This window comes from Cynocephalus volans, chromosome 3 (assembly GCF_027409185.1).
Source record: "Cynocephalus volans isolate mCynVol1 chromosome 3, mCynVol1.pri, whole genome shotgun sequence".
Lineage (NCBI taxonomy): Eukaryota > Metazoa > Chordata > Mammalia > Dermoptera > Cynocephalidae > Cynocephalus > Cynocephalus volans.
This window is the reverse complement of record NC_084462.1, coordinates 105,795,860-105,820,664: the sequence shown is the minus strand read 5'-3', so window position 1 is coordinate 105,820,664 and position 24,805 is coordinate 105,795,860. Positions and strand designations below refer to the sequence as shown.

The 24,805-nt window shown below is 41.5% G+C and overlaps 2 protein-coding genes and 2 non-coding genes across 4 annotated transcripts in view; 1 reads left to right on the top strand and 3 right to left on the bottom strand.

Moving 5' to 3' along the window:
• Nucleotides 1-2,654: 2,654 nt before the first annotated feature.
• Nucleotides 2,655-2,736, bottom strand: TRNAL-UAG (transfer RNA leucine (anticodon UAG)). The gene has a single exon. It is a non-coding gene; the product is annotated as a tRNA-Leu (tRNA).
• A 6,058-nt stretch (nt 2,737-8,794) lies between these two features.
• TRNAT-UGU (transfer RNA threonine (anticodon UGU)) lies at nt 8,795-8,867 on the bottom strand. The gene has a single exon. It is a non-coding gene; the product is annotated as a tRNA-Thr (tRNA).
• A 4,161-nt stretch (nt 8,868-13,028) lies between these two features.
• Nucleotides 13,029-14,023, bottom strand: LOC134371664 (olfactory receptor 6S1-like). Its single transcript, XM_063088520.1, is given in 2 exon segments — nt 13,029-13,084; nt 13,087-14,023. Coding segments are annotated over 2 exon segments (993 nt in total).
• Nucleotides 14,024-18,964: 4,941 nt separating this feature from the next.
• Nucleotides 18,965-24,805, top strand: part of LOC134372657 (thyroid receptor-interacting protein 11-like) — a 338,384-nt gene continuing 332,543 nt past the window's right edge. Inside the window, 4 exon segments of the mRNA XM_063090084.1 lie at nt 18,965-18,991; nt 19,133-19,243; nt 21,607-21,885; nt 23,820-23,888. Coding sequence (XP_062946154.1) covers nt 18,965-18,991; nt 19,133-19,243; nt 21,607-21,885; nt 23,820-23,888 — 486 coding nt within the window.

Here is a 24,805-nt window from a genome sequence, read left to right as displayed (position 1 = left end):
GACCATACAGAAGCTAAATATTTACAAAGGGGTTGAATAAATGCAGGACTCTCTGGTACATTCATCAAAAAGAATGTATTATTTACTAGTACTTAATTTTTAGCAAGATTTGATAGCACATGCAGGCGGGGTCCTCAGGCCAGTAGCTGGATTGCTGTCCTTTGGAGCTAGCAGCAGAGCTTTACTTTGCAATGTAGTGCATGTCTTCTGCTGTAGACTGTTCCAAAAAGATTCTGGTGGGAATTTTCAAATGTTCTAAATGAGCACAGAGCATTTGATACATACATTGTATGGAGAGTACTTGTCAAAATTTACTGTGTACTCTAACCTCTGGGGAGGTTAAGATTCCGATTCAATAGGCCTGAGATTCTGCATTTCTAATATGCTACCACGAGATGCTGATGTCGCTGGTTCCTGGATCACACTTTGGGTATTAAGGCTTAAAGTAAATCTCTTGCTTGTCTATACATTTTTCTTATCTGGACTATTAACAAGGTTTGGGTAGCTGGAAATTCAAGGTTCACCTCTCCAGCAATATTGCAGAATGCTAGAACCTAGAATACCAGCATTCTGAGCTGAAGACTCAAAAAACAGCCACCTGCCAGAAAAACACATTGCATACATCTGTATCAGCCATCTTTAAATCAAAGGGGCGATTGTTCATTTGCAGTTAAGTATGCAGCAAAATTGGCATTCCACTAGGATAGCTGAGGTACCTGGCGCGTGGGTCTCAGGGAACTTCCTGTGTGAACTGTGTAATCCAACATGTGATCCACTTCTGGAGAGAAATAGACCAAGACTTCTCCCTCCAGTGAGTGCAAGGCAGGCAACTTGTGCTCACACAACGACTGAGTATGGGTAGCCATGCCCACTCATTTCTAAGGGAACTTCGGCCAGGGGGGTGAGAGTGGTACCTACTCTCCTAAGAAACTGCTTTGAAGTCTGTCAGTTTGGGAAACCTGAGCACACAGCATTCCAGAATCAAAGGGAGCTTTGCTGTTATGCCTGGGCTCTTTCCTGTTGACCAATTCATTTCATTAGTCTGGTAGTGAAAAAGATCAAGATGGTCTCACCTCTGACTCTCCGGCTAGACTCAAAACCTGCAAGATGGTGCCCCCTGGCCTTGGATGTGGCCACCTCCGAGCGTGTGCCTCACTCCTGACTCCTGAAGCTCTTACGGACAAAGAGAACTTGGTCAGGGCCTGTGGGTAGACACCCAGCTCCGCCCAGGGAGTTCAGCTTACCTGTGGGCTGGAAGTGGAGGGAGGACAGCGGAGGGCGACGAGGAGCGGTGAGGAAGGATCCCACAGCCGGCTGCAGGCACCTGCACGGGGTGGGGGGAGGTGGCGCCGACGAACCCGTCCCCGACCGCAGAACGACCCGGGCCTTTCCGACACCGCCCCCTCTTCCCTGCCTCGGCTCTACGTTTATCTGGGGCTCCCCGGGCCCTATTTCTAGGCTTCTTTTCTAGCATTTATTTTCTGCTCGCCGCCCCCCACCTCCTGGCAGCGGCGACGGTGAACTAGCAAGACCTTCGCCCGGTGATGAGCAACTTTGTCCCTCTCTGTCCGCCCGCGACTGCCGATCCCTCAGGCTTCCGGGGCTTAGGGAGAGACCTTGGAGAAGCCTTGGGCAAGGAGAGGCTAGAGAGGGCTGCGGTTGTTGGGGTGTTCGAGGTGGGCGAGGGAGGGGACACTTAAGTTAGAAAGCTTTGATTCGACTCCTAGGAGAATTTATGGCCTCAGAGACCAAGAACGGCCAACTGGGAACAGCAGAGAAGAGAACGTGTAAATAGCACTTTATGACCCAGGGCTTTGCGCCGAGCGGGACTGTTGGCAGGTAGGTAATTCCCACTTTGGGAGCATGACCTCTGAAACTTTCCCCTGGCTTTCCCTCGGTTCCTTTCGAAGGAAACGTTATGGAGTTAGCAGCGCCGGGGCGCGGGAACCAACCCTCTCTGGGCTGGTGATGCTCGTGAAACGTGACCTCCGTCTGGGAGTCACTTGGGTCTCTGTAAGAGAACGACCGTCCAGGGGCTACAGCAGTGGGCGTGGGCGTCGATGTCCACGAGTGTGCAGCGCGGCCTTCTTGCTCAGTCGCTGACCAAGTATTCACCTGACCTCGCCATTCTGAACCTGCAGGAGGAGGCGACCGAGGAGTTTCTTTTGAACACGGTGACAGGTTTACCAAATCTGTGAATGAAAGGGCGCCTCATACGTAACCTAAATTCGAACTCATAGCACTCTGAGCGAGATTCTACCCACGGACCAACCACCCAATAGCAAAGCGTTCCTTATTCTTTCATCTTCTTTAATAACTCACAATAGTTGGCCAGTGGGATTTTTTTTCCTTTCTGTGTCTTATTGCATAAAGAAAAGAAGTCTCCCATAGACATTCACGCAAATAATCGTTGATTATCTTCTAGCCCACTTCCCGGGACGTGTAAGAATGGGATGATTTCTTCTCTCCGTGGGTTTGTTCAGATCTTTAGGGATGAATGAAAACGCTACAGGAAGCCCTGCTTCGCGAATTCAGACTTTTGAACCTTGAGCCGGGTTGCCCGAGAGAATGGTATTGTGTCCACACACTCCAAAACTCACTTTTTTATAGGATCCTCAGAATCTCAGAGTCAAGGGCAGACTAAAACACACCCCTGGCAGTGGTGGGATTCGAACCCACGCCCCCAAAGAGACTGGGCCCTAAATCCAGGGCCTTAGACCGCTCGGCCACACCACCATACGGGGAACTGGGGTTCGAGTTCCTCTCTTCATCTCTGCTCAGTTTTCACAAATACTATAATATTCTGAGTGCTTTGGGTTTTAAAAAGATCAAGTCTAATGTACAACTGAATTTCTTCTTTAATTTCTCTCTACTGTCTTTCCAAGGCCCTGACTAATTTCTCAGGGTATCAAATGTTGAAAACGTTGTCAGCTTCTCAATGAACACACAAGAGCGTTTGTAATGGATTCAGGTACTTGCGCCAAGCCAGTGGGGAGCATCTAGCAGTAGCCTTTCCTTATCCGCAGGGTTATGGTGCAAGACCCCCAGTGGACGCCTGAAACCGTGGGTAAATTAGTATCTATTGAGCCCTGTGAGTATATACAGTACCAGTTTTTTCCTATACATACATACCTATGATGGTTTAATTTGTAAATTAGGCACAGTAAGAGACAAACAGCAATGGCTGATAATAAATAGTATAATTATAATAGTGTGATGTAATAAAAGTTATATGAACGTGGTCTCTGTCTCAGAATTTCTTATTGTACTGTACCGCGGGTAACTGAAACCGCAAGTAATGGGGAGACTATTGTACTTGCACCTCAAATCTGCTCGGTTTCCTACTTAAAATCTTCCAGTTTAGCCAGACAGCCTGATCCCCTGACATCCCCTACTCACTCTTGATAGTTGCATCTGACTTCCCTTACGTCCAAGCTTTTGCACAGCTTTTGTGTTCCCACAATAGGGAACACTTTCGGCTAAAACCCACGTTCACGTTAGATCATTCCCATGATGTGGTTTATGCATCATCTGCTCAGGAAGGTTTCCCAGAAACTGCCCCGCTGCCCCATCAGCCCTTCGCAGGCACTGGTTTAGGAGCTGCAGCTCTGTTAGCGAATTACCCTGCGGAGACCCTATTTTGGTTCTAATTACATTACTTTTGTAATTAAATATGATGAATGAATGAGTGTATGAATGAATACAAAACTTAACAGGCTTCAAGCACTCACCCAGGCATTGTTACCTCATGGGAGCAAGGAGAGGGCAGGTAAACAGTTGTTCTGAATTTGACTTTGCAGGTGGCTTTGTGATTCCAAAACACTTCAAAGCTGATGTTTGGCTGACTCTGTGCATCGGGCCCAGGGGTGGTGCTGTGAATGTTGTTGGCTTAGCCACTCTTCTGCCCCTTCCAAGTGAATCTGCTTACCTTGGAAACTGCCCAGGTCTCTGAACCACCCAGCGGAAATACCTGTATAGAACTAAACCACCGAGGGAAAGTGGAGGGGATACACTCAGGGCCTATTTGTGGTGTCTTCTCCAAATGGTGTCCCACTGCCTTTTTCAACCATTACAGCCTCTGCGTCCTACAGTAGTACTCATGGATTTGGTAAGGCAGCTTCCTCAAGCAGGTAGAGGATTTCCCTGCAGTGTCATGAGAAATGAATGAATGAAACGGGGACGAGAGCCAGGACTCTGTGAAAGAACCGAGGCCTTGGATTTTTTTCATGCCACTGTTTGTGCCTCCTTTTCAAATCTTTCCCTCTTTGCACAATATCCATATCACTGTCTTTCCTTTCTCCACAGGGCAATTGTTCCGTCTTCCAGTGCTTGTTTGTGTTTCCTTCTTTCTGAAATGTAGTTCTGTGCATTATCCTGAAATTCATTTATTTTTTTTTATTTCTGTTCATCTTCCTCTAATGACTCCCAGAAATCTAATCTCTCTAGTTTGATGTTATCAGCTGCCTAGGGAAGTGTCCTGTTAGGCCATCATCTCCAATCAAAAGAGAGTAAACCTGAAGTTCCCTTTCTCCCCTCCTCACGTACCCCTCCCCAATCAGGCCATTTTCCAGCATTCTCCAAATTCACCAATGACACTAGCATTTCCCAGACTCTCAGGAGCACCACCTTGGAGTGTTTTTGTTTGTATTGTTTTACTCTTTTGTCTCTTTGTTTACAGTAGAGCTATGGTTTGAATGTGTCCTGCAAAATTCATGTATTGGAAACTTAATCCTCAATGCAACAGTGTTCAGAGGTGGAAGCTTTAAGAGGTGGTTAAGTCATGAGGGCAGACACTCGTGACTTAATGCTGTTATCACTGGAGTGGGTTAGTTATTTTGGGAGCGGGTTTCTGATTAAAGGCTGAGTTCAGCACCCTTTCCTCTCTCACATGTGCTCTCTTCTGTCTTCTGCTATGGATGACACAGTGAGAAGACCCTCACCAGATGCCAGTGCCATGCTCTTGGACTTCCCAGCCTCCAGAAACAGGAGCCAAATAAATTTTTGTTCATTATAAATTACTCACTCTGTGGTGTTCTGTTATAGCAGCATAAAATGGACTAAGACAAGTACCCTAACTGTCCCTTAGTTCCAGTTAATTCCATCTCCTTGTTGATGGAACGATGCTTGCTTGCTTCTATCACCCTTTGCTCATGACACTCACTGCTCCCTGCTTTTTTCCTATCCTCATTCCCTCTGTCATGACCAAATTAATCCTGAACCCCTATTCTCCCTTCTGTCCTCTCCTCTTATTCCTCTTGACATCCCCTGCCACTCCTCCAGCTACATGCTGCCACCCCTGCCTCACCCCCTGCCCACACTCCTCTCTGGCACTCTTCCTGCCACCTCCCCTAACACATCTGCCACCCTAACCTTTTTGTCATTCCACCACACATACATGCCTAAAAGCTCCCTTACTCACTTAAGCATGAATCAATATTTCTGTCAAATTCTAGCTGAAGAGTCAACTTAAGAAAGCTCTCTTCAGTTAGTCCCCTCTCACCATTCTTTTTTTTTTTTAATTGAAATGTAACTGATTATACGTATATCTGGGTTACAGAGTTGAATATCAATACCTATGTACAATATGTGATGATCAAATCAGGATTATTAGTTTATTCATCATTACAAAATCTTATCATTCTTTGTGACCCTTTACCGATTTCTCACTAACCCCCTTCCCCTCTCCCCTTTCCCACCTATGGTAACCACAATTCTGTCCTCTCCTTGTGTATGTGTGGTTTTCTGTTTGTTGAGTTTTTCGTTTTTGGCTGGTTAGCTCGGTTGGTTAGAGCATGGTGTTGATAACACCAAGGTCAAGGGTTCAGATCCCTGTACCAGCCACCACCAAAAAACGAAACAAAGCAAAAAACAAAAACTATTTTCATCATGTGTACACATGACCTCCAAATCACTATGTTCTTTCCTTTTGAAAGTTCAATGCCCCCTCACCATTCTGATCACTCCTTTGCATGGTCCTGATGTGCTCCCATATTGCTTTTCAAATGTTCACTAGTATCGATATATTAACATAGCCTTGTCTATTTTGTTCCTTCAACTAAAGTGTGAATTACTTAAATCACCAGGTTTTAAAAAACTCAGAGACCTTATTTTTTAAGAGTAGTTTTAAGTTTACAGAAAAATTGAGTGGAAAGTCCTACTGAGAATTCTTACATATTCCATCCCCCAAACCCCCAACACATGCACAACCTCCTGCACTGGTATATTTGTTACAACAGACATCGATAGATGATTATTAACCAAAGTTCCTAGTTTACATCAGGGTTCAGTCTTGGTGTGTACATTCTATGGGTTTGGACAAATGTGTAATGACATATATCCACCATTATAATATCATACAGAAAATATACATTGCCCTGAAAATCCTCTGTGCGCTACCTATTCCTCCCTCCCTCCCCCTAACTCCTGGAAACCACTGATCTTTCCATTGTCTCCATACTCTTGCCTACTCCAGAACGTCGTATAGTTGGAATTATACAGTATGTAGCCTCTTCAGATTGGCTTCTTTCTCTTAGTAATACGCATTGAAGTTCACCTCTATGTCTTTTTCTAACTCATTTTTTCTTAGCTCTGAATAGTATTTCATCATCCAGATGTGGCACAGTTTGTTTATCCATTGACCTACTGAAGGAAAACTCGGTTGCTTTCAAGTTCTGGCAATTATAAATCAAGCTGCCCAAAACATTAATGTACGGGTTATTGTGTGGACATAAGTTTTTAACTGAGTTGGGTAAGTGCCTAGAAGTGTGACTGCTGGGTTTATAGGAAGCATATGTTTAACTTTGTAAGAAACGACAAAACCGTCTTCCATAATAGCACAAGGTATTTTTTATGCCCTCTAAAAGTACTAATATAATAAATCATTGTCAGTCAATGAATAAATTGAACAAATTTAAAATATTGTCTCATTTTAATTATTTTAGTACCTCTTTGACTTTTTTTTAAAGTGGGCAGAATTTTTATTTATTTATTTATTTATTTATTTTATTTTATTTTGTCCATATACAATGTGGTCGATTACTGTTGCCCATCACCGAAACCTCGCTCCCTCCTCTACTCCCCCCTCCCTCCCAACAATGTCCTTTCTGTTCGCTTGTCTTGTCGTAACAACTTCAAGGAATTGTAAATGTTGTTTCCTCTTCCCTCCCCCCCCAATTTATTTATGTATGTATTTATTTATTTTGAGCTCCCACATAGCACAAGGTGTTTTTAAACTTCATTTTGTGAAGTAGGAAACCATTTTTTAATGTAACGTATACCTATGGCACATTTTGAAAAATACGTAAAACTATAAAGAATGTCAATCATCCCTAGATAAACATATTTGGGTTTATTTCCTTTTTTCATTTTTGAATGATAAATTTCTAAAAATAGAAATAGAATATGTGATCACATACAATGTATTTTTAAGGTTCTGGATTTATAATGCCCACTGTCCTCCAGAAAGTAGTGAATTCTACAAGAATGTCCTTGTCACTTCATTCTTGTCAGTATTAGATACTAATAAATACTTTCTAATTTGGTGGCAAAATAATATCCCCTTGTTTTAACTAGCATTTCTTTTTTATTAGTGAAGGAACATTTTCCATATGCATATTTAATTTTTCGCATTGCTTATTCTCTGTATTGTTTACAGACTTTCGAAGGGCAGACCTTTCTATTTTTCTTTAAACCCTGAACTGCCTAATATGAATTATTCACAGTAATGAAAAGTGCAGGGATGGGGGTAAGGTTGAGGGATGTTGCCCAATGTTCGGTCAATACTAGCTAGTCTGAAAGATTAGGAGATAAAAGATTTAAATCTAAAATGAACATCATTAATTCACATCTCTTGAGTAAACCAAATCCCATCTACTGTGGGATCACAAAGAGAACACACCCAATTAGGGTTGGCGGTCAGCAGGAAGCTGTTTTCTCGTTGACTGAAAAATAGAATAAGGGTAAATGTTTCACAGTCATCGGGTTAGAAGGATAGAAGATGTTCCTGGAATTTAGTAGAGGACTGAAGCAAAACGCCCACGCACCTCCTTCGAGGCGGAATCGAACCAGCGACCTAAGGGTGACAGCAGCAGCAACCCCTACAGTCCTCCGCTCTACCAGCTGAGCTATCGGAGGCCGCCCCGAGGTCCCCTAGGGTAGGTGTTTGATCATTTGGTAACAGCTAATGAGAAACCTGGCTTCCCAGTATTCGAGATTCGGGCTCGATGAGAGCTCGAGGTCTCAGAGAGCCGGGTCTGTAGTAACCCGAACCCTGGGAGCAGCATCGAGGCAGTAGAACAGGAGGTCGGAGCCCCAGGAAGTGAGGACAGAAGCGGAGCAGAAGCCACCCGCATCGGGATGTACCTGCGTAGCAACTGCACTAGGCTGCCCCGGAGGAATCCGAGAACCAGTTCTCGCTCCAGGAGCGCGGGAGAAACAGAGGCGCCAAGCAGGCTGCAAGCGGGAGGTGTGCAGGACTCCGCTGTCCTGGTTAGCAGTCGGCCAAAGCTAATTGACTCTTCCGCAAACACACAGGTTTGGGAGTTTTCCACCAGCTCCGGGAGTTTTCTCCCCAGACGCGAGGAGTTTGTGCCTCACGTACTGAAGGGAGCAAACACCTATTTTTCCGTGATCGATCATAGGAGTCCCGACGCTGTGTTCTTTCGTCCCAAATCTTCAGGATCTGACTTTCACTGAAAGATCATAACGTGCTCTTTTTCAAGAAGTCTGTTTCAAAGATGAACAAGAGTAGCGGTTCGTGTTTTCCCTGCGTAATCCGAAAGAGATGCCTCTCGCAAGGCTCCAGCGAGACTTGAACTCGCGACGCCTGGTTTACAAGACCGGTGCTCTAATCCCTAAGCTATGGAGCCACCATAAGGTCTAGAACTTAAGTCAGTAATGTTTATATAATCGCAGTTAAATTACATTTATTCCTAAACAAAGTTTAGTACATTAATACATAACTAAAATTTAAAAGAATTTGTTTTGAAGGAAGTGCCTCTTTATGCATGAGAAGCAAACATTTTCTTATCCAAGCCCAAACTGGAATGCAAGCCACTGGAAGGGTAGAACCCACAGTCCATGCTCCTCGGCCTCAGGCCTGACAAGCCACGGAGCTCGAATAACCCCAGGGCCAGCAGTGCAGTGTCCCAGAAGGGAAGGATGACATAGAAAAGTAAAACATGACATCAGCGGCATCCTTCCCCAACCTGCTTGGATTCTTACAAAAGTAACTGCTCCGGCTCTCTTAGAGATTAGAGTTGCTTTTTGTTTGTTGTTTATGGAGGCGGCTTTCTCCAAGCACTGGATGTACCCCTAGGACCTTCGGAATTTGTGGATCGAGATAGTGTGGGCGTGAAGGCATCCAGGCCTCCCCCGCCTTTCAGCAGAGTCAGGCTGGATCATAGATTTCTCTAGGTTTCCTGAGGCAGAAGCTGTCTAGAAGGAGACTAGCCCTTTCCTTGGTCCTGGACGCTCCTCTTCCTAACAACACCGAGACCAGGCGGCAGCTCCTGTCCGGGCCTCAGAGCTCTTCTGAGCGCCCAACCTGAAGTCCAGAGCAAATAGAAAATGACGTGGCGTAGAAGGGTTGGGGACGGGGTGCGTCTATTCTCTCCTGCTCTCCTTTGGTCTCAGCCTGCCAGGAGTCTGGCGCCTAGTCCAGGAGTTCAGTCATTCATTCAACAGCTCTTTATCGGGTTTCTCTCATGTGCCAGGTGCGTGCTCAGCTCAGGGTAGGCAGTATGATCAAGGCAGACACTGCTCCGCCCTGGGGAAGTTAAAGCTAGAACCCAAGAACTTCGTTCCCCAAGCAAAAGGGACAGGAGAGTAAGGACAATCCCCTCCCTTCCCAGCCTACCCAGCACTTTTTGGGTGGTAGAGAAGTGGGTTTCTCCTAGGGAAGAGGTTATTGTAGGAGAGCAACTTTCCCCGAAGGCACCTCCTGCACACCCTGGAAAGGTGCCTTAAATCCAGACCTATTATACATAGTTAACCAAATAAAGCTGAAGGAAAATAGCAAAAGCACGCAAGTACGACGTGAGATGCTTTAGCCTAGCTACAATTCAGCCTCTTCCGAAGCGTGGGTTCGGCTTTTTCCCTTCCCAGATCCACCGGTAACATTTACCTGTAGGTGAAATTGGTGATCCTTGTTTTTCCCGGCTCCTCTTAACTGCAGCTCACCTGAGCTGGTTCTGGTCCTAACACTTTAGTGCTCAGACCCTCCTGGTCCACAGACCGACTCGCAGCTCTGCCCGAGGAAAGCTGCGGCTCAGGTCCTCCGAAACTGCACGTGGGTGTTTGGGGGTCTGGAGAAAAGCACTGGGCTTAAAAGGGGAATCAAAACTGTTCCAACAGCATGCTACAGCTAACAGGATAAATGAATATTCCTTAAGAGTAAAAAGGACTTCCCACTTTGGCTCGTCGGTCTAGTGGTACGATTCTCGCTTTGGGTGCCAGGGGCCCCGTGTTCAAATCACGGACGAGACCAACATATTGTCCTTTTTTTCACCCCTTAGAGCCCAACAGTTGCCAAATGAAGCAATCGCCACCAAGGCTAGGTCCACCTATGTTGAAGCTCCTTTCAACCTCGACCTGTTTGGGGACCAGATTGTTGAGCAAACTGTCCGCTTCTGTGGAAAGATTTAGGGACAACCAAGATTCTACCAAGGGCCCAAGGGCCTCGTCGGAGATCGGGGTCCCCATTCGGGCTCAGACGGGCTCCTTTATCAGGAGCGGCATGCTCAGGCAGTTCTTACCCGGCCACTTTGTGCGGAAAAATCTAGTGCACTTTTCACTAGGGCATTTTACACGGGAAAGATTGGTACTGAATGTGTGTTGGGGTAACACGACCGGCACAGAACCCGCTTCCTGAGGTTCTGGCCTCCGCGGTGGCCCGGCTGCGGCATGTGGGGTCAACCCGGCCCCGGCGCCTGGACAGCGGCGCCAGTTGCGCTCCTGCTGCTCTGAGACCGAGACCGTTTATCCCACGGTTGCAACGCCGTGGCATCATCCGAATGCAAAGTCGCAGCCCCGGAAATCCCAGGGCCGAGGTCACAGTCCTCCATTCGGTTCAGAAGGAGCTCAACTGAATTATTTCCAGGTGGTGTTCTCCAAAACGCAATATTACATAGTGATAGTAATTTTTGCCATTTCTGGCAAGAACCCACGACATCGTTTAGTGCTCTTTGCTCACCTGAAAAGTCAACGAGCTGTACTGTTCGGCGTCTGCCTGTAACCTTAGAGTGTGGTTCTCCTGTTGTAGAAGTTGTTCACACTTATGCAGTGCTGGAAACGAGCTTATCTTTCTAAGCTGCATGCACGCAGGGAATCTTTGACAGGATTTGTCTAAACTAATCGTATTTGTCCTCTTCAAGCCTCTTCTTGAAGAGTTATATGTCCAGGAGCGAATAAAGCGTTTTGTGAGTAGTGATTGGAGGGAGGGGAGAGAGAGGAAAGAATCTGCCAAGATGCCCTGACTTCCAAGTTGGTTGTACATTACGAAAGGTGACACGTTAGCCCGGGATTTTGTGTTGGCTGAAGGACTACTGCTGGAGATGTCCAGTAGAAAGTTGGACATAAAATCCCTGGGTTCAGGAAAAAGATCCAAATTAAAAAAGGAATTTTAGGGATCAAAAAACCCAGGACGATGGTTAACACTGGTTTGGACAAGAACACATTGGGAAGAGTATTCACAGAGAGAATTTGAGGACAGGGCCCTGATGATGACCAGTGGCAAGAATTGGGACTTGACCTTGCGGGTTCCACCTGAATGGAGCAGCGCCAGCTTCCGCAGCTACCAGTCCAGAGTTTGGAGTGCGTTTTACTGCTCTCTCTTCTGACAAGTAATGTTGCTGATTCTTGGGGATGAGAACCACCAGTTCATCCATTCCCTTGGATTATTATTTGTCTATCAGTCTTCCCCTCTAAAGTCCAAGCTGCTTGTGGTTAGGGACTATTTCTAGTTCATCTTAACATATATTAGAATATCATAGTATCCAATAAAGATGCTTAATAGACCTTGGTTGAGTGAATGAATGAATGAATAATAAATGAATGAACAAACAAATAAATCAATATCGGTCCAAAGATTTCCCAGGGCACCACAAATAGAAATCCCCATTCCCTTTTCAAATCACCAGTGAAGTAGATAAAATTTACCACTAAGTCTTGTTCTTGGTAGGAACAGCAATAGTTGGCATCCTTAACTCTTTGATATTACAGCTTCTCATCCCAATTCCAATTTTGCTAAAAACTAAGTTTTAAGACAACAGATGTAAGAATGTAATAAGATGAACAAATGAAAGGAACATAATCCAGTGACAAAATGAATAGAGATGTCTTTAACTTATCTTTGCAACAAAGTACAAATTAGAAACATACATTAAATGCTATTATTCATGAAATCCCTCATTAAGCTGCTTTTCCAAGGGCACCTGGGATTGCCATAGAGAAGTGATTAAGCCCCTTTATTAAATTTGCTTTGCCTCTTTCCCATCTAGTAGTAAATGTAATTTTTTCAAGAAAGTGTATACAAAAATATCCAGATGATTTTTTTATGATTTTAAGAAAGTTTTTCTTAAAATTCCTGATTTGCATAAACAACTGGAAGGCTCTACTGAGACTCTTAATCAGTTTTTAACTTTTGGGAACAGGCCACACACAGTCTCTCTAAATGTTGGATTAAAGCTATGGATCCTCTTCCCAGACAGATGAATATGTTTAAACACTGAAACCCACCCTTACATTTCTTAGGTGACCATAGACCTTTAGGTTAAGATCTCACAGATTGGAAGGTCTTATGAAGTGATGACGATATTGATCATAATATATCTATAATAATATGGGTTACTACTACGTATGAGATAGAATCAAGGAATTTTACCTGAAAGAGAAGAAGGATAGACTTGATGACTTTGAAGTTCATCAATGGTTCCAGAATTCAGTCCTTTGGTGATGTCATGAAGATGATGGGAAAGAGGGTAACAATGGAGAACACTGGACTTAAGAATAGGTACTGTGTCTCTTCACTTTCACTTTACTGTTTTCTTATTGAAACTCTTAGCAAGTAAAAAATTCCCTAAAAGTCTGCTACCACTTTCCTAAACATGTCCTTCAGAGCTTCCTTGACTCGCTCATTGTGCAGGGCATAGATGAATGGATTCAATAGTGGTGTCACAAATGTTGTTATCACCGTCACTTCCCAGTTGGCATCCACAGAGCCACTCTGTGATGGCCGCACATACAGAAAAATGGCACTTCCATAGGAGAGGGTCACCAGCATCAAGTGAGAGGTACAGGCAGAGAAGGCCTTCTGATGGCCTGAAGTGGAGGGGATGCTCACAACAGCCAAGACTATGTGGCCATAGGACACAACGGTAATCATCAGTGAAGATACAATGACAAGAGAGGCCAGGACAAAGTCAGTCTCCTCCAGCTTCTTGGTGTTGGTGCCTACCAGGCGCAGCAGTGGGCCACTGTCACAGAAGAAGTGCTGCACCACAGCACCCTGCTTACAGAAAGGAAGCAAGGCCACAGCCACTGTGGGGCCAAGGACAGGCAGGAGTCACCACATCCAGCAGGCCAAGGCCATACGAAAGCACACAGCCCCACTCAGGAGCAATGGGTAGTGCAGAGGATGACAGATGGCCAGGTAGCGATCCACAGACATGAAAGCCAACAGTAGGAATTCAGAGGCCCCAAGGAAGAAGTAGAAATAGAATTGGGTGATACATGCAGCAAAAGAAATAGTGTACTTCCCCGAGAGAAAATTGCTCAGCATCTTAGGAATGATGACAGAAGTGAGCAGAATCTCTAGGCAGGACAGGTTACCCAGAAAGAAGTACATGGGGTTCTGTAGACGAGTATCAGCTCTGACCACCCCTACGATCAACACATTGCCTGTCAGAGTCAGCAGATAAACAAGAAGCAATACAGAAAACAGTTCCACTCTTGTGCTGTTGAGATTTGGGAAGCCTGCCAGGGTGAATTCTGTCACATCACCACGCTGGTTCCCACCAGGAGCCATTATCTTTTCTACCTGTGCAACAATATGAACATGATCCTGGTGAGAGAAGGTCCTCTTCTTAACAATCCTGAAACATATTTTATCACGGTATGGCACACATATCCCCACTTTCTCCAGTCACAGATCCTGTTAAGATTTGAAGACCTGAGATCATCACCTGATTGATTTTAGAGCTAAAGAAGAATTTCCAGAAAGGGTAGCTAACATGTAGGTACGAAATGTCAGGAGCCTTTATGTTCACATCTCGTACTCTCGATCTTAAATGTTGATACCTCCTTATAATAATAATATCACTGAGCATCTGAGTTGAGAAAAAATATCAGAAAAATGATTTTGTGAAGAATATGATTCCTGTTCAACCAGGATCAGAATGTGAGCCAGACTGCCTCAGTATGGATTTCTACATCTCTACTTATTGGCCAAGAAGTGTTGGAAAGGTTACTTAACTTTTCTGTGTGCCTCAATTATAAAGACTGTAAAGAGCAAATGAAATAATAGTGCAAAGGATTTAAAAGAGTTTGCAGTACTTCACTGACAAATGATGTGGCAGAGAAAGTCCTGGGCTGCAAGTTAGGACACCAGAAGGTAAGCTTGGGTTGCCACTACCGTTGGAAGACTATCAGTGAATCTAGCCCATTTGTATTTAAATGTTCTGCGAGGCAATTAGTGTACCTGTTGTACAAAATTATCCTTTTCATGGAAAATTTTCCCAGCAACCCAAGGATCTGACTAAACTCAGATTGTCACAAGACACTTGCATTCCTAAAGCAAGTCGTGCAATGTGAAAAAGTGAAAATGGGAATAAACTACATAGATTCATTCAAACAATCAGTCAGACAATTATCCATACCTACTTATTTAATATCAACTTCAAGTATTCTGGGGAACATTAAGATGAGTTCCTTATGTTTTGTTTTTTTTTTAATTCAAGATATACACACTACTAAACTACCAATCCAAGACTCTTTAACAAACTTGGGCTCTATTGGATGACTTGTCAGAGACAGAATTATGAATTCCTGGCTATAGTTATTAATGAACCAGAAATGAAGTTCTTATTCTTTAAGTCCTTCTAGTTCTGAGGACCACCACCAGTTAGAAAATCAAACCAATGATATTCTGAAAGCTTATTTTAAAAAATATCTCAGTCATCAAGAGAATACTGGTCTCTTTAGCCATGCAAAGCATAAAAATCTGGGTTCTGCCAGCCTATTGTTCTCTAGCACACCCCAACAGTCTTTGTTCTTAGAAAACTTTAGGCTCTTTACTTACAATTTTTCATCTGTGGGTCCCACGGGTGTGAGCAGGAAATTTTGTACCTTTTGTCAAGCAGAAAGCAGTTCTGTGGTCTTTCTCCCTACGGATTTATTCAGAGACTCCCTTCCTCCAGCTTCTATAGAAATTGCTTTATTGTCAGTAAACTCATTCAAATTTTCCCCCATATTTTTTTGGAACTTTTTATTTTTTGTCGAATTTTTAATTTCACATATTTGTTATGTACCAGATGCTGTACTTGGTGATTTAGAGGTAAAGGAGACATTGTCACCACCCTCATGTAGCTCACTGCCTAATGACAATGACAGAAGGATTAAGGTGTGTGGCAGGTGGAATGCTGCAGCCAAGTGTAGGGTACTGAGGGGGAACACAGAAAGGGAACCAAACTGAGACTTAGGGAGACGGGAAGTATTCTGGGGAAAGGCAATGCCTAAAATAAATACTAGGAAAGAAGTATGGATTTGATAGGAGACAAGGAAGGATCTTCAGTGGAAAAGAACAGTGTGTGAACATAGTCCATTTAGGCTAAAGCACAGAACGTGAGGGGTGGAGAGTAATGAGATAGGACTGGTCACCTCAAAGAGGATTCTTTCTGACACTCTGTTGCTCTCTGTGAAGACACTCCATTGAACTGAACTGAACTATATCTTAAGTGACAAGGAGATTAGTCCCAACCCTAAATATGGAAGAAATTCCTCCTACCTATCCCTGAGTGACCTTGACATCTCCATGAGTGTGGAGGCTCACCCTGCAAGAATTCTCTTTCCCTTTTTATGACTTAATGTCCCGCTCCATCCTGGAGTCCTTCCCAGACCCTGTACTGTGAGGCTGATGATAGCCTGGCATCCTTAGAGTTCTGGAGGATGGGCAAAGCACTTGGGAAAACAGGGAGGAGCTGGATAATCTGCTGCTTCTCTTGGGCTTTCCTCCCTGGTACATTTCCTCAGATGCTGTTCTTCTGCTTCATAAACAAAGGGGCTTTCTGATCCCAAGGACATTGTTCTTGTGCTGCTCCTTCTTGTGGCTATGAGCAAGTCAGCCATCAGGGTCTACCCTAGCCTCCCTGTAGAAAGAATGTCTTCTGCAGTGTGGTCACTGTCTTAGGCTTCTGCAGGCACAATTCAAGTGAAAGACAATTATCTCACAATGGTACAAGATATGTCACTGCAAGAACAACATGAGGCTAAAAGGCAAGGGGTGGATATGTGGAGTTACACCATTCATCTCCTATCTTTGAAAAGGCTTAGTGCACTTACTTATAGTTTCTTTCATCTCTCCTAGGGATTGAAAAATGTTTCATCTGAAGCCATGTCTTCACTTTTTTGCTGATGGGTTTCATGTGCAGAGTGTCAGTTTTCTTCTCGACCCCATGCTCCCTGGCTGCTGGCATTAGCCTGAGTGCAGGAAAGGAGAAGACTGAAGAAGTTACTAGTTTCTAATCAATCCCTCCATTGAAGGATAGGATCCTTTATGCATAACCTTAGTTTCCAATGGAAATACCCCACATAAGGACTGATCGAGACATCAGGAGGCTAGCTAATGGCAGTGCTTTCTGGAGAAAGGTTACCCAGATGGTGAGAAGACAAGACCGGGAGAGAGAGAGGGAAAAAAATTGTAAAAGACCCATGGGACATTTGCAGTTCAATGGAAATTTGTCAGATATCATGCCTGATAAATCTGAAAAGGAGGCTGACCCTTCATTCAACAGAGGGTTAGCAGAAATATTTGTGCATTTCTCTGTCGACCACCTCAAGCCAGGCTGCTGTGAAAGTACAGTGGCATTATCAAAGGGAATGAGGGGAGAGATGGAGTCTGGCCAACTGTGGAAGGCTTTGACCATCATCAACCTTTCTCCTGCGTGACACTTGCGGAAAATGTTTGTATTCCAAGTAACACCAACATTGTGTCTTCTCCCTGAGGACTTGAGATGATATCGAGAATCTCTCCCCAGCTTCTGGGTTAGAAAGTGATGGGAGTGATAAGATAGGAAAAGGTTCCCTGCATCGTCTCTAGCTTCTTTCACTGCTTCTCCCATCCCTTAATCTCCTCGTGATAATGCAAGGGTACTTGAAAAAAATAGAATTAAAACATAATACGATTCCTTTCATGAACTTTTTGAAGTACTCTCATATATATGTTTCCACACACCCAAAAAACATTATTTAGAATTCTGGACCATGGTTCACATTTTACTATTTGTGTCCATTCTATGCCCCTCACTAAAGACTTTCCTACCTCCTATTTATGGTCTAAGACTCAGTTTACTCTAGTGTATATAGTTCTTCCCAGAAGCTTTCTCTATCACCCCCCTCAATCTCACCCTCCTACCCACTCTCCAATTTGAACCGTGGCAAGTTCTGCTGATATCAATATTGATGTTTAATCCATTGTGTTATAATTTAGCTTTCTTGTCTGTATCCTCTGCTAGACTCTGAATTCCTAGGGCTGGAAGATTTTCATCGCTGCATTTCTAGCACCAATCACAGTGCCTGGCACACACTAGATGCTTAATAAATGGCATGTGAACTAAATTGCTCTGAACCCCAGACTTGAGAAGCAACTGCTCGTGTGAGATGAACACCAGCTGTCTTGAGCTGAGAGGAAGAGGACGCGGAGTCCCCTTGGACTAAGTTTAGCTGAATCTCATCCTTTCTTATCATACTCCTTTTTAGGGAAAAGAAAATACCTAAACAGAAGCATGTGTGAGGCATGAGAAGGGTCATCATTAGATTCTAATGATAAAGGAGACAGAGTTTTATAACCAACTGAAAGGAAACTTCATGTGAAGAAACAGGAAAACATTGAAATTCATAATATACAGGTTGGAAAATAAATTTGTTATTGTTCTTCATTCCTTCCAGATATAAATCTGGCCTTTGCAAATATCAAAAAGCCCTGGGATTTGGCTCTGCACTTTACAAGGTCAGAGCTGTCTCCAGTGTTCTAGACCCTGGCTCATGCAGGCGCTTAGATGAAGTGAAAACTCAGGGCAGCTCTCTTGCCCACCGCCAGTCTCCTTTTTCTCAGTCATCATTGTTAAAATGGGTAGATACATTAGTAGAATGCTTAATAAATTATCTGTAATAACTTTTAAATTCTTTTTTCAGAGAGTTTTAAAGTCTATTTCTCTTGTCCCATTATATTTTGTTCATATTATGTTCATGACAAGGAGCAATAATAGGTTAAGATAATATTTATGTACATACAATTTGAGTAATTTTTTTCATGTTTTCCAACATCTTAAAACAAAAGACTATGTATAATGTCTAGAGTCACTGAATTAAACTTAGACTATTTTGAATACTTTTAACAGTAGTTTTTCAAACAATCCCAGTAGTGATTTTCAAATTGGATTTCTCAGAGGTGTCTCAGGGAGTCTGGGGGACAAGGCAAGTAAGTAATGTGAGGCTTTAGCCTCCTACCTGTAATTCAGCCAGAAATCTTTTTAAAAAATATGTCTTAAAAAAGTTCTGCTGCTTGGGAAGAAAACAGAAGCTCGAACAGGTAACCTATCCATTCATTTACTAGACATGTATTATATGCTAGACATTGGGTATATAAAGATGGGAGAAACATCAATCAGCGGCTTTTCTTAGCAGAAAATCAAACTGAGCAAAATGTTAATTTTCCCCCTTTGGTTTAGAATTAGGCATATTCTGTATAAACATGCTTATGCATTTGTGTAATTTGAAAGTATATTTTAAAGGCCATCATTCTGTCTGAGACCTTTTATATTTTTACATCATTTTTTATACGAAGCAATATTTTTTTCATAATGCCATGCACATAACTTACAGTCTTTTTGTTGAAAATACTTTTTTCTTTGCTTTCTAGAATGAAAGACTGAAAAAACTTTGTACTGATCTGGAAGAGCAGCATGCAGCCTCAGAGCTTCAAATAAAGCAGCAATCTACAAATTACCGAAATCAACTACAAGAGAAAGAGGCAAAGATTTTTACAGTTACTTCGTATTCATTTTACTGTAATGTATTTAGGAAGGTTTTTAAGAGTTATAATATAAATCAAGCTATCTTGATCCATAAAAATATTGAAAGAGTGTTGAATTTAATAATTCCCGACTCATTTTGATAACACTAATTTAACAAGAACTTTCTAAGGTTTTCTACTAAGTTTATACTATATAAACTGACCTTTGTGGACTTTAATTTCTACTTTCCAAAAGAAGAAAAGTTTTTATGTAAAATGTCTTCAGGCATCTGTTGCTTGTAATTTCTGATTTTATGAAACTTTAATTTGTCATATTTTCCTAAGTTGTTTTAAATCAGTGTGGTTATTCCTAATGACTTTTTAAAATGCTTTTGATTACAAGTGTTATTATTTGTTGTATTGGCATGTACTTGATTTTCCATGGAAAAAGAATATGAAATATAATTATACTGTTTTATAAATGTTTTTGGTTTCTTTTAGTTTGATTGAAATGGTTGTTTTGAAATTGGCTTATCTTTTCTTTGCACTGCTGGTAATAGATATTGTCTGATATAACCACTGTTATCCCGAATCCTTAAAATGTAGACTGCGTCCCCATGTGTCATGCTGTTATTGAATTCTCTTTAGTGTTTAGTACATAAGTGGAGTCCAATAAATACTCAGACTTGTATTGAATTTAACCATTTTATTAGCCAGATCATTTGGGTGTTTTTCAGTTTGTTGATTTAAATTTTCATGTCTACCATAACTTCATATTTAGGTGTTTTCAATTTAGATATATTGATTTCTAGTACCTTCAGTGACATGCTAAAGTTAAAAATAAAAGTATACCACATTAAAGATAAATATAAAATTTTAAATAGAGCTTAATTTTTAATCTATTGGGAATTTGATAATTTCATAATACAATAAAGATAAATTACTTCAAAAATAAAATGAATACAGAAAAGCAAAGTTACAAGTTCAAATTAAAATTAGAAGCCCACTTACTGCCAAATTGCTTTAAAACTCTTTAAACCTTACTTATTGATTTTTGTACTTATGGACTGGTAGCAGACATTCATGGCATCAGTCCATGGACCACACTTTGAGTAGCTCTGACTTATAGACATTATGATAGAATAGTAGTTCCTACGCAGGGCTTTACAGCTGAGGCATTAGTGACAATTAAAAATACACATCCTTATGTCCCCCAGGAGATGCAGATTTAGTGTGCTGGGAAGGGGCCCTGGTACTGGTAATTTTCAAAAGCTCCATAGATGATTCTGATGCTTACCCCAAAGTTGAAAACACTGCTGTGGGAAATTTTGGCTTTTTATTTTCTACTTAACTTTTGATATTAGAGAGCACATTAAGCATTCAAGTTTGCAAATGTGTCTTCGTTATTAGAGCTTGCACTGTGTAACTCTACAACTTGATATAAATGTCTGTTGTATAAGGACAACGTTTTGTGTTATAGCGACATCTAGAAAAAATTGTGTATTTCAGTACTTTTTACTAGGATGAAAGCTAATATGTGACTGTATAAAACTGCTCTTTTCTGAATCTGTTTGCTGCCCTCATTGTGATGTTCATATTCCCCCAAAGTGCAATTTATTTCATATCATTTTGGGGAAGATGAATGAAATTTGTGTACTACTCTAAATCTCCCTTAGGGAAGGATCTCTAATATGAAAAACCTGTTTGTTATGACATATGACATAAATGTGTTTCGTTTTTGTTTGTCTAAGTGCTTAACTTTACTCATGTAGAAATACTGTTACTTGTTGACTGTTTTCTCAGTGTCACATTTTCCTTAGTTGTGGCGGAGTGTCTTTTGGACTAGTTTGAGTTCTTCATAAAAGGCTAATGACAGTTTTCTCTAGATTACTCACTTGTGTTTTTAGTAATCTTTCATTCCGAATGGATGTGGAATTATGGTAGATTCTGTGTTCATAATTTCTTTGAGGCTGTGACTTGGTATCCAATACATAAACTGACACAGGTTTCATTTTCTTAACATTTTAAGGTTTGATAATCAAAAAAAGAACCCTAAGAAATCGCCTATAGTACCCCATACATAGACGATAGCAAACCCACGTTTAACTGAGAAATTCATTGCTTTAGTTAACATGTGAGTGAAATTCTGATCTTATACCATTTGAAACCTTATCTGTGATTTCACTCTGGTGATCATGTTTGGTTTTTAAATAACCATGTTATGGATAGGATGTTATAGAAGACGTGGGTTCAGTTAACAGAGTACCATTATATGATAATCTTAAAAAAATTATTATACCTTTTAATATTATTAATTTATAAAAAGGTTAATATGGTTATTTTAAAGTATTTTCTCTAAAACATGGATTATAAATATATAGGTAGAAATCAGCCATCGTAAAGCAAGACAGATTGCGCTACAGGATCAGTTGCTGAAACTGCATCCAGCCACTCAGTCAGTACATTCAGGAGCTGGTGGTATACCAGCGACCCCTGCATCTTCTTCATTCGGTTGTGGGATCAGTCATCATGCCGAAGCTGTCCGTGATGATGACATGGACTTTGGAGACGTTATTTCATTACAACAAGAAATAAACAGATTGTCAAATGAAGTTGCAAGACTTGAGCCTGAAGTTGGCTGTTGGAGGCATATTGCTCAGGTAGCTAAAATTTTCATGAGTTTTTGAAAATAGTGAGTAAAAATACTGATGTTACATGAATAGATGTATAGAGAGCTCTTGGTATTAGAAAGTACTGTGGGCTAGGAAATAGAAAATCTGTACTCTAATTCTGCCAATGACTTTCTTTCTAAGTGATGTTAGTCAGGGCGTCTTTCTCTTTCAGCCTTAGTTTTCCCTTCTGAACAATATTTGGAAAAATTTTTCCAAAAAGAATTTAAAGAAACAGATCCATTTAAAAAAAATAAAATAAAACGTTTCAAGTCCAGGACACAAAAGAGATAAAAATTGAATTGCTGTTGATTGAAGCAGCACCTTTTCCACTGGAGTCCCTGAAGGCTTCTCTGGTGGAAACATCAGAGTCTGAAGCACCGTGTTTGATCCCGCTTGCTTAGATGACGTCTTAGGGTTCTTTTAGCTCTAGGTATGTGTAAAGTGAAATCTGATAATTGGATTATAAAATAAGTTAAGCTATTTTGTGTTGTTTCTCATGTATTAGAAATTAAATCCTTGCTATTTTGGGCCGTAAACTTTCTCCCAGGGAACACTATTTTTCTTACATATTAGAGTTAATGGAGTTTGTCAGTAGACATGAGACCTGGAATAAACTGGAGCACTGTTTATTTCATCAATGTAGAAAAAACCAAAGTTTTTAAATAGACTATTTTTCTATCTTTTTGTGAATTTAATCTAGTTATGTAAAGGAGAAATCATCCCAATTAAAATGATCTCTTCCCAAGTTGCTAGACAGTCCCAGTACCCGAAATAAACCTTAGAAAGGCTGATTTGTTTGTCCATCTTATCTCCAAAAAGTAGTAGTTCTTAAACTTTGTATCTGTAAGAATATCCTGGGGATTTGATACTGTAGATTCTCTGGCCTGTCTTCAGAGATTTTGATTTAGTAGCCTTGGAAACTACATTCAAACCAATAAATACCCCAGGTGATTCTGATGATCTGAGGAACGCATGTTAAGAAACACTGCTTAGGTAAGATTTCAAAGGGACGTGATGGGTTTTTGTTATGTTCACTTGAGCGTATCTTAAATGTTTTACTGTATGACAGATCCATGCTGAAATATAAAGGTGAAAAAAATTGGGACCTTTCAGGACTTAATTTTCTAACAAGGCATAATAAAAATTATTTGTATTACACTTTACAAATGCTTCCATATTTATTACCACAATACATATTATGTTATCCTGATAACTATGTGACAAATTTATTACCTCTATTTTGGAGATAAGGAAACTAAAAGTTAAAGCAATACACCCATTTTCACAGTGATTAAGTTATGATTCAAAAACGTCTTTTGACTCCAAAACCTGTGTTCTTTCCATTATACTGTGTTCCTTCTTTCAGCCCTAGAGCAGCTTTTAGCTTATTAACATGCTATATAGTAAATGTTAATGAACATAAATGACCCACATACAGGTTTGAATGAGAAGAATCTAAATGTTCTTTAATTTACTTGTCATACCAAAAATTATTCTGTCTTGGAGTAGAGATCTTCTGGGTAACATCATTTAAAAAAGGTTTTTACTTGGATCATTATTAGCATTAATATTGGGCAATTTCCATTTTAGAAATTTCCTTTTAAAAAGCTGCTCAATTATCCTCACATTTGCATTTTGTTAAACTAAATAAAATATTCTATGATTTTTTCTTCTTCACATTAGCTATTTTATAAAACCATTGTCTCTCCAATTAGTTAACAAATTCTCAAATATGATACCTTTTATTTATTGTGTATTGCTATTGTACTAGGTTCTTTAAAAGGTGCTTGGCATTCATTAATCATAATCTGTCTGAGAAATGCCCCTTTTTTGAAAAGTATCTGTTAATAAAGTTTGTTTGCAACTTCCTATTTAAAAAAAAATCAGTGTAATTATTTTCTAATTCTCTTTTTCTGATTTAGACTTCTAAAGCACAAGGAACACATAGCTCTGATCAAAGAGAAATCTTCAAACTGCAAAATGTCATTAAGGTGAGTCAGATTGCTGATTCACAGTTGCTATTAGACATCTAAAATCTTATTAATAGCATAAGCGTATTGTATTAGTCTGTTTTGTATTGCTATAACAGAATACTTGGAACTGGGTAATTTATAAAGAAAATGAAATCTATTGCTTACAGTTTCTGAGGCTGGAAAGTCCAAAGTCCATCTGACGGTGGTGACAGTGGCCCAGGGGTCTCACACTGCAAGATGGTGGAAGCAGAGAGAGCAGAGAGAAAGACAGAGTCTCCTCTTCTTTTTAAAGCCCTCAGAACCACACCCCTGACCACCATTTTTAATGCATTCCCTCCAGCGTGGTCCTACAATCCAATCACCTCCTCAAGGCTCCACCTTTCTATTACCATAATAGGATTTCCCACCCTCTTAACAGTCACAGTGTGGGCTAAGTTTCTAATACATAAAACTTGGGGGACACAATTCAAGCTTCAGGGAGTTTTGGGGGATGTAATTCAATCCACTACATTCCACCCCTGGCTTCCCCAAACTCATGTTCTTTTCACATACAAATACATTCATTTCATCCCCAAAGTCTTAACTTGTTTCAACTCAAAAGTCCAGAGTTCAAAGTCCCATCTGTGAAATTCAAAACAAGTTATCTGCAGTGGTTGGACAAACAAAGGGTACATATTCCCATTCTAAAAGGAAGAAGTAGGGGTTTCAAGATGGCGGCGGCTGCAGCGGCTGGCGCGGAGTAGCTGAGGTGGAAAAGGTGGCCACTGGGCCTCAGGCAGCCGGGAAACTTGTGGACCTTCCTCTGGCCATCTCTTAAGGGAGGACTGCTGCTGCTGGCCGGTCGTGGGGGCTCAACGCCACTTTGCCCCCGGCAGGAGAGGCTGCCTCATTTACAGGCAACAGCCTTGAAGTGTGGAGCAGGAAAAGAACTGATT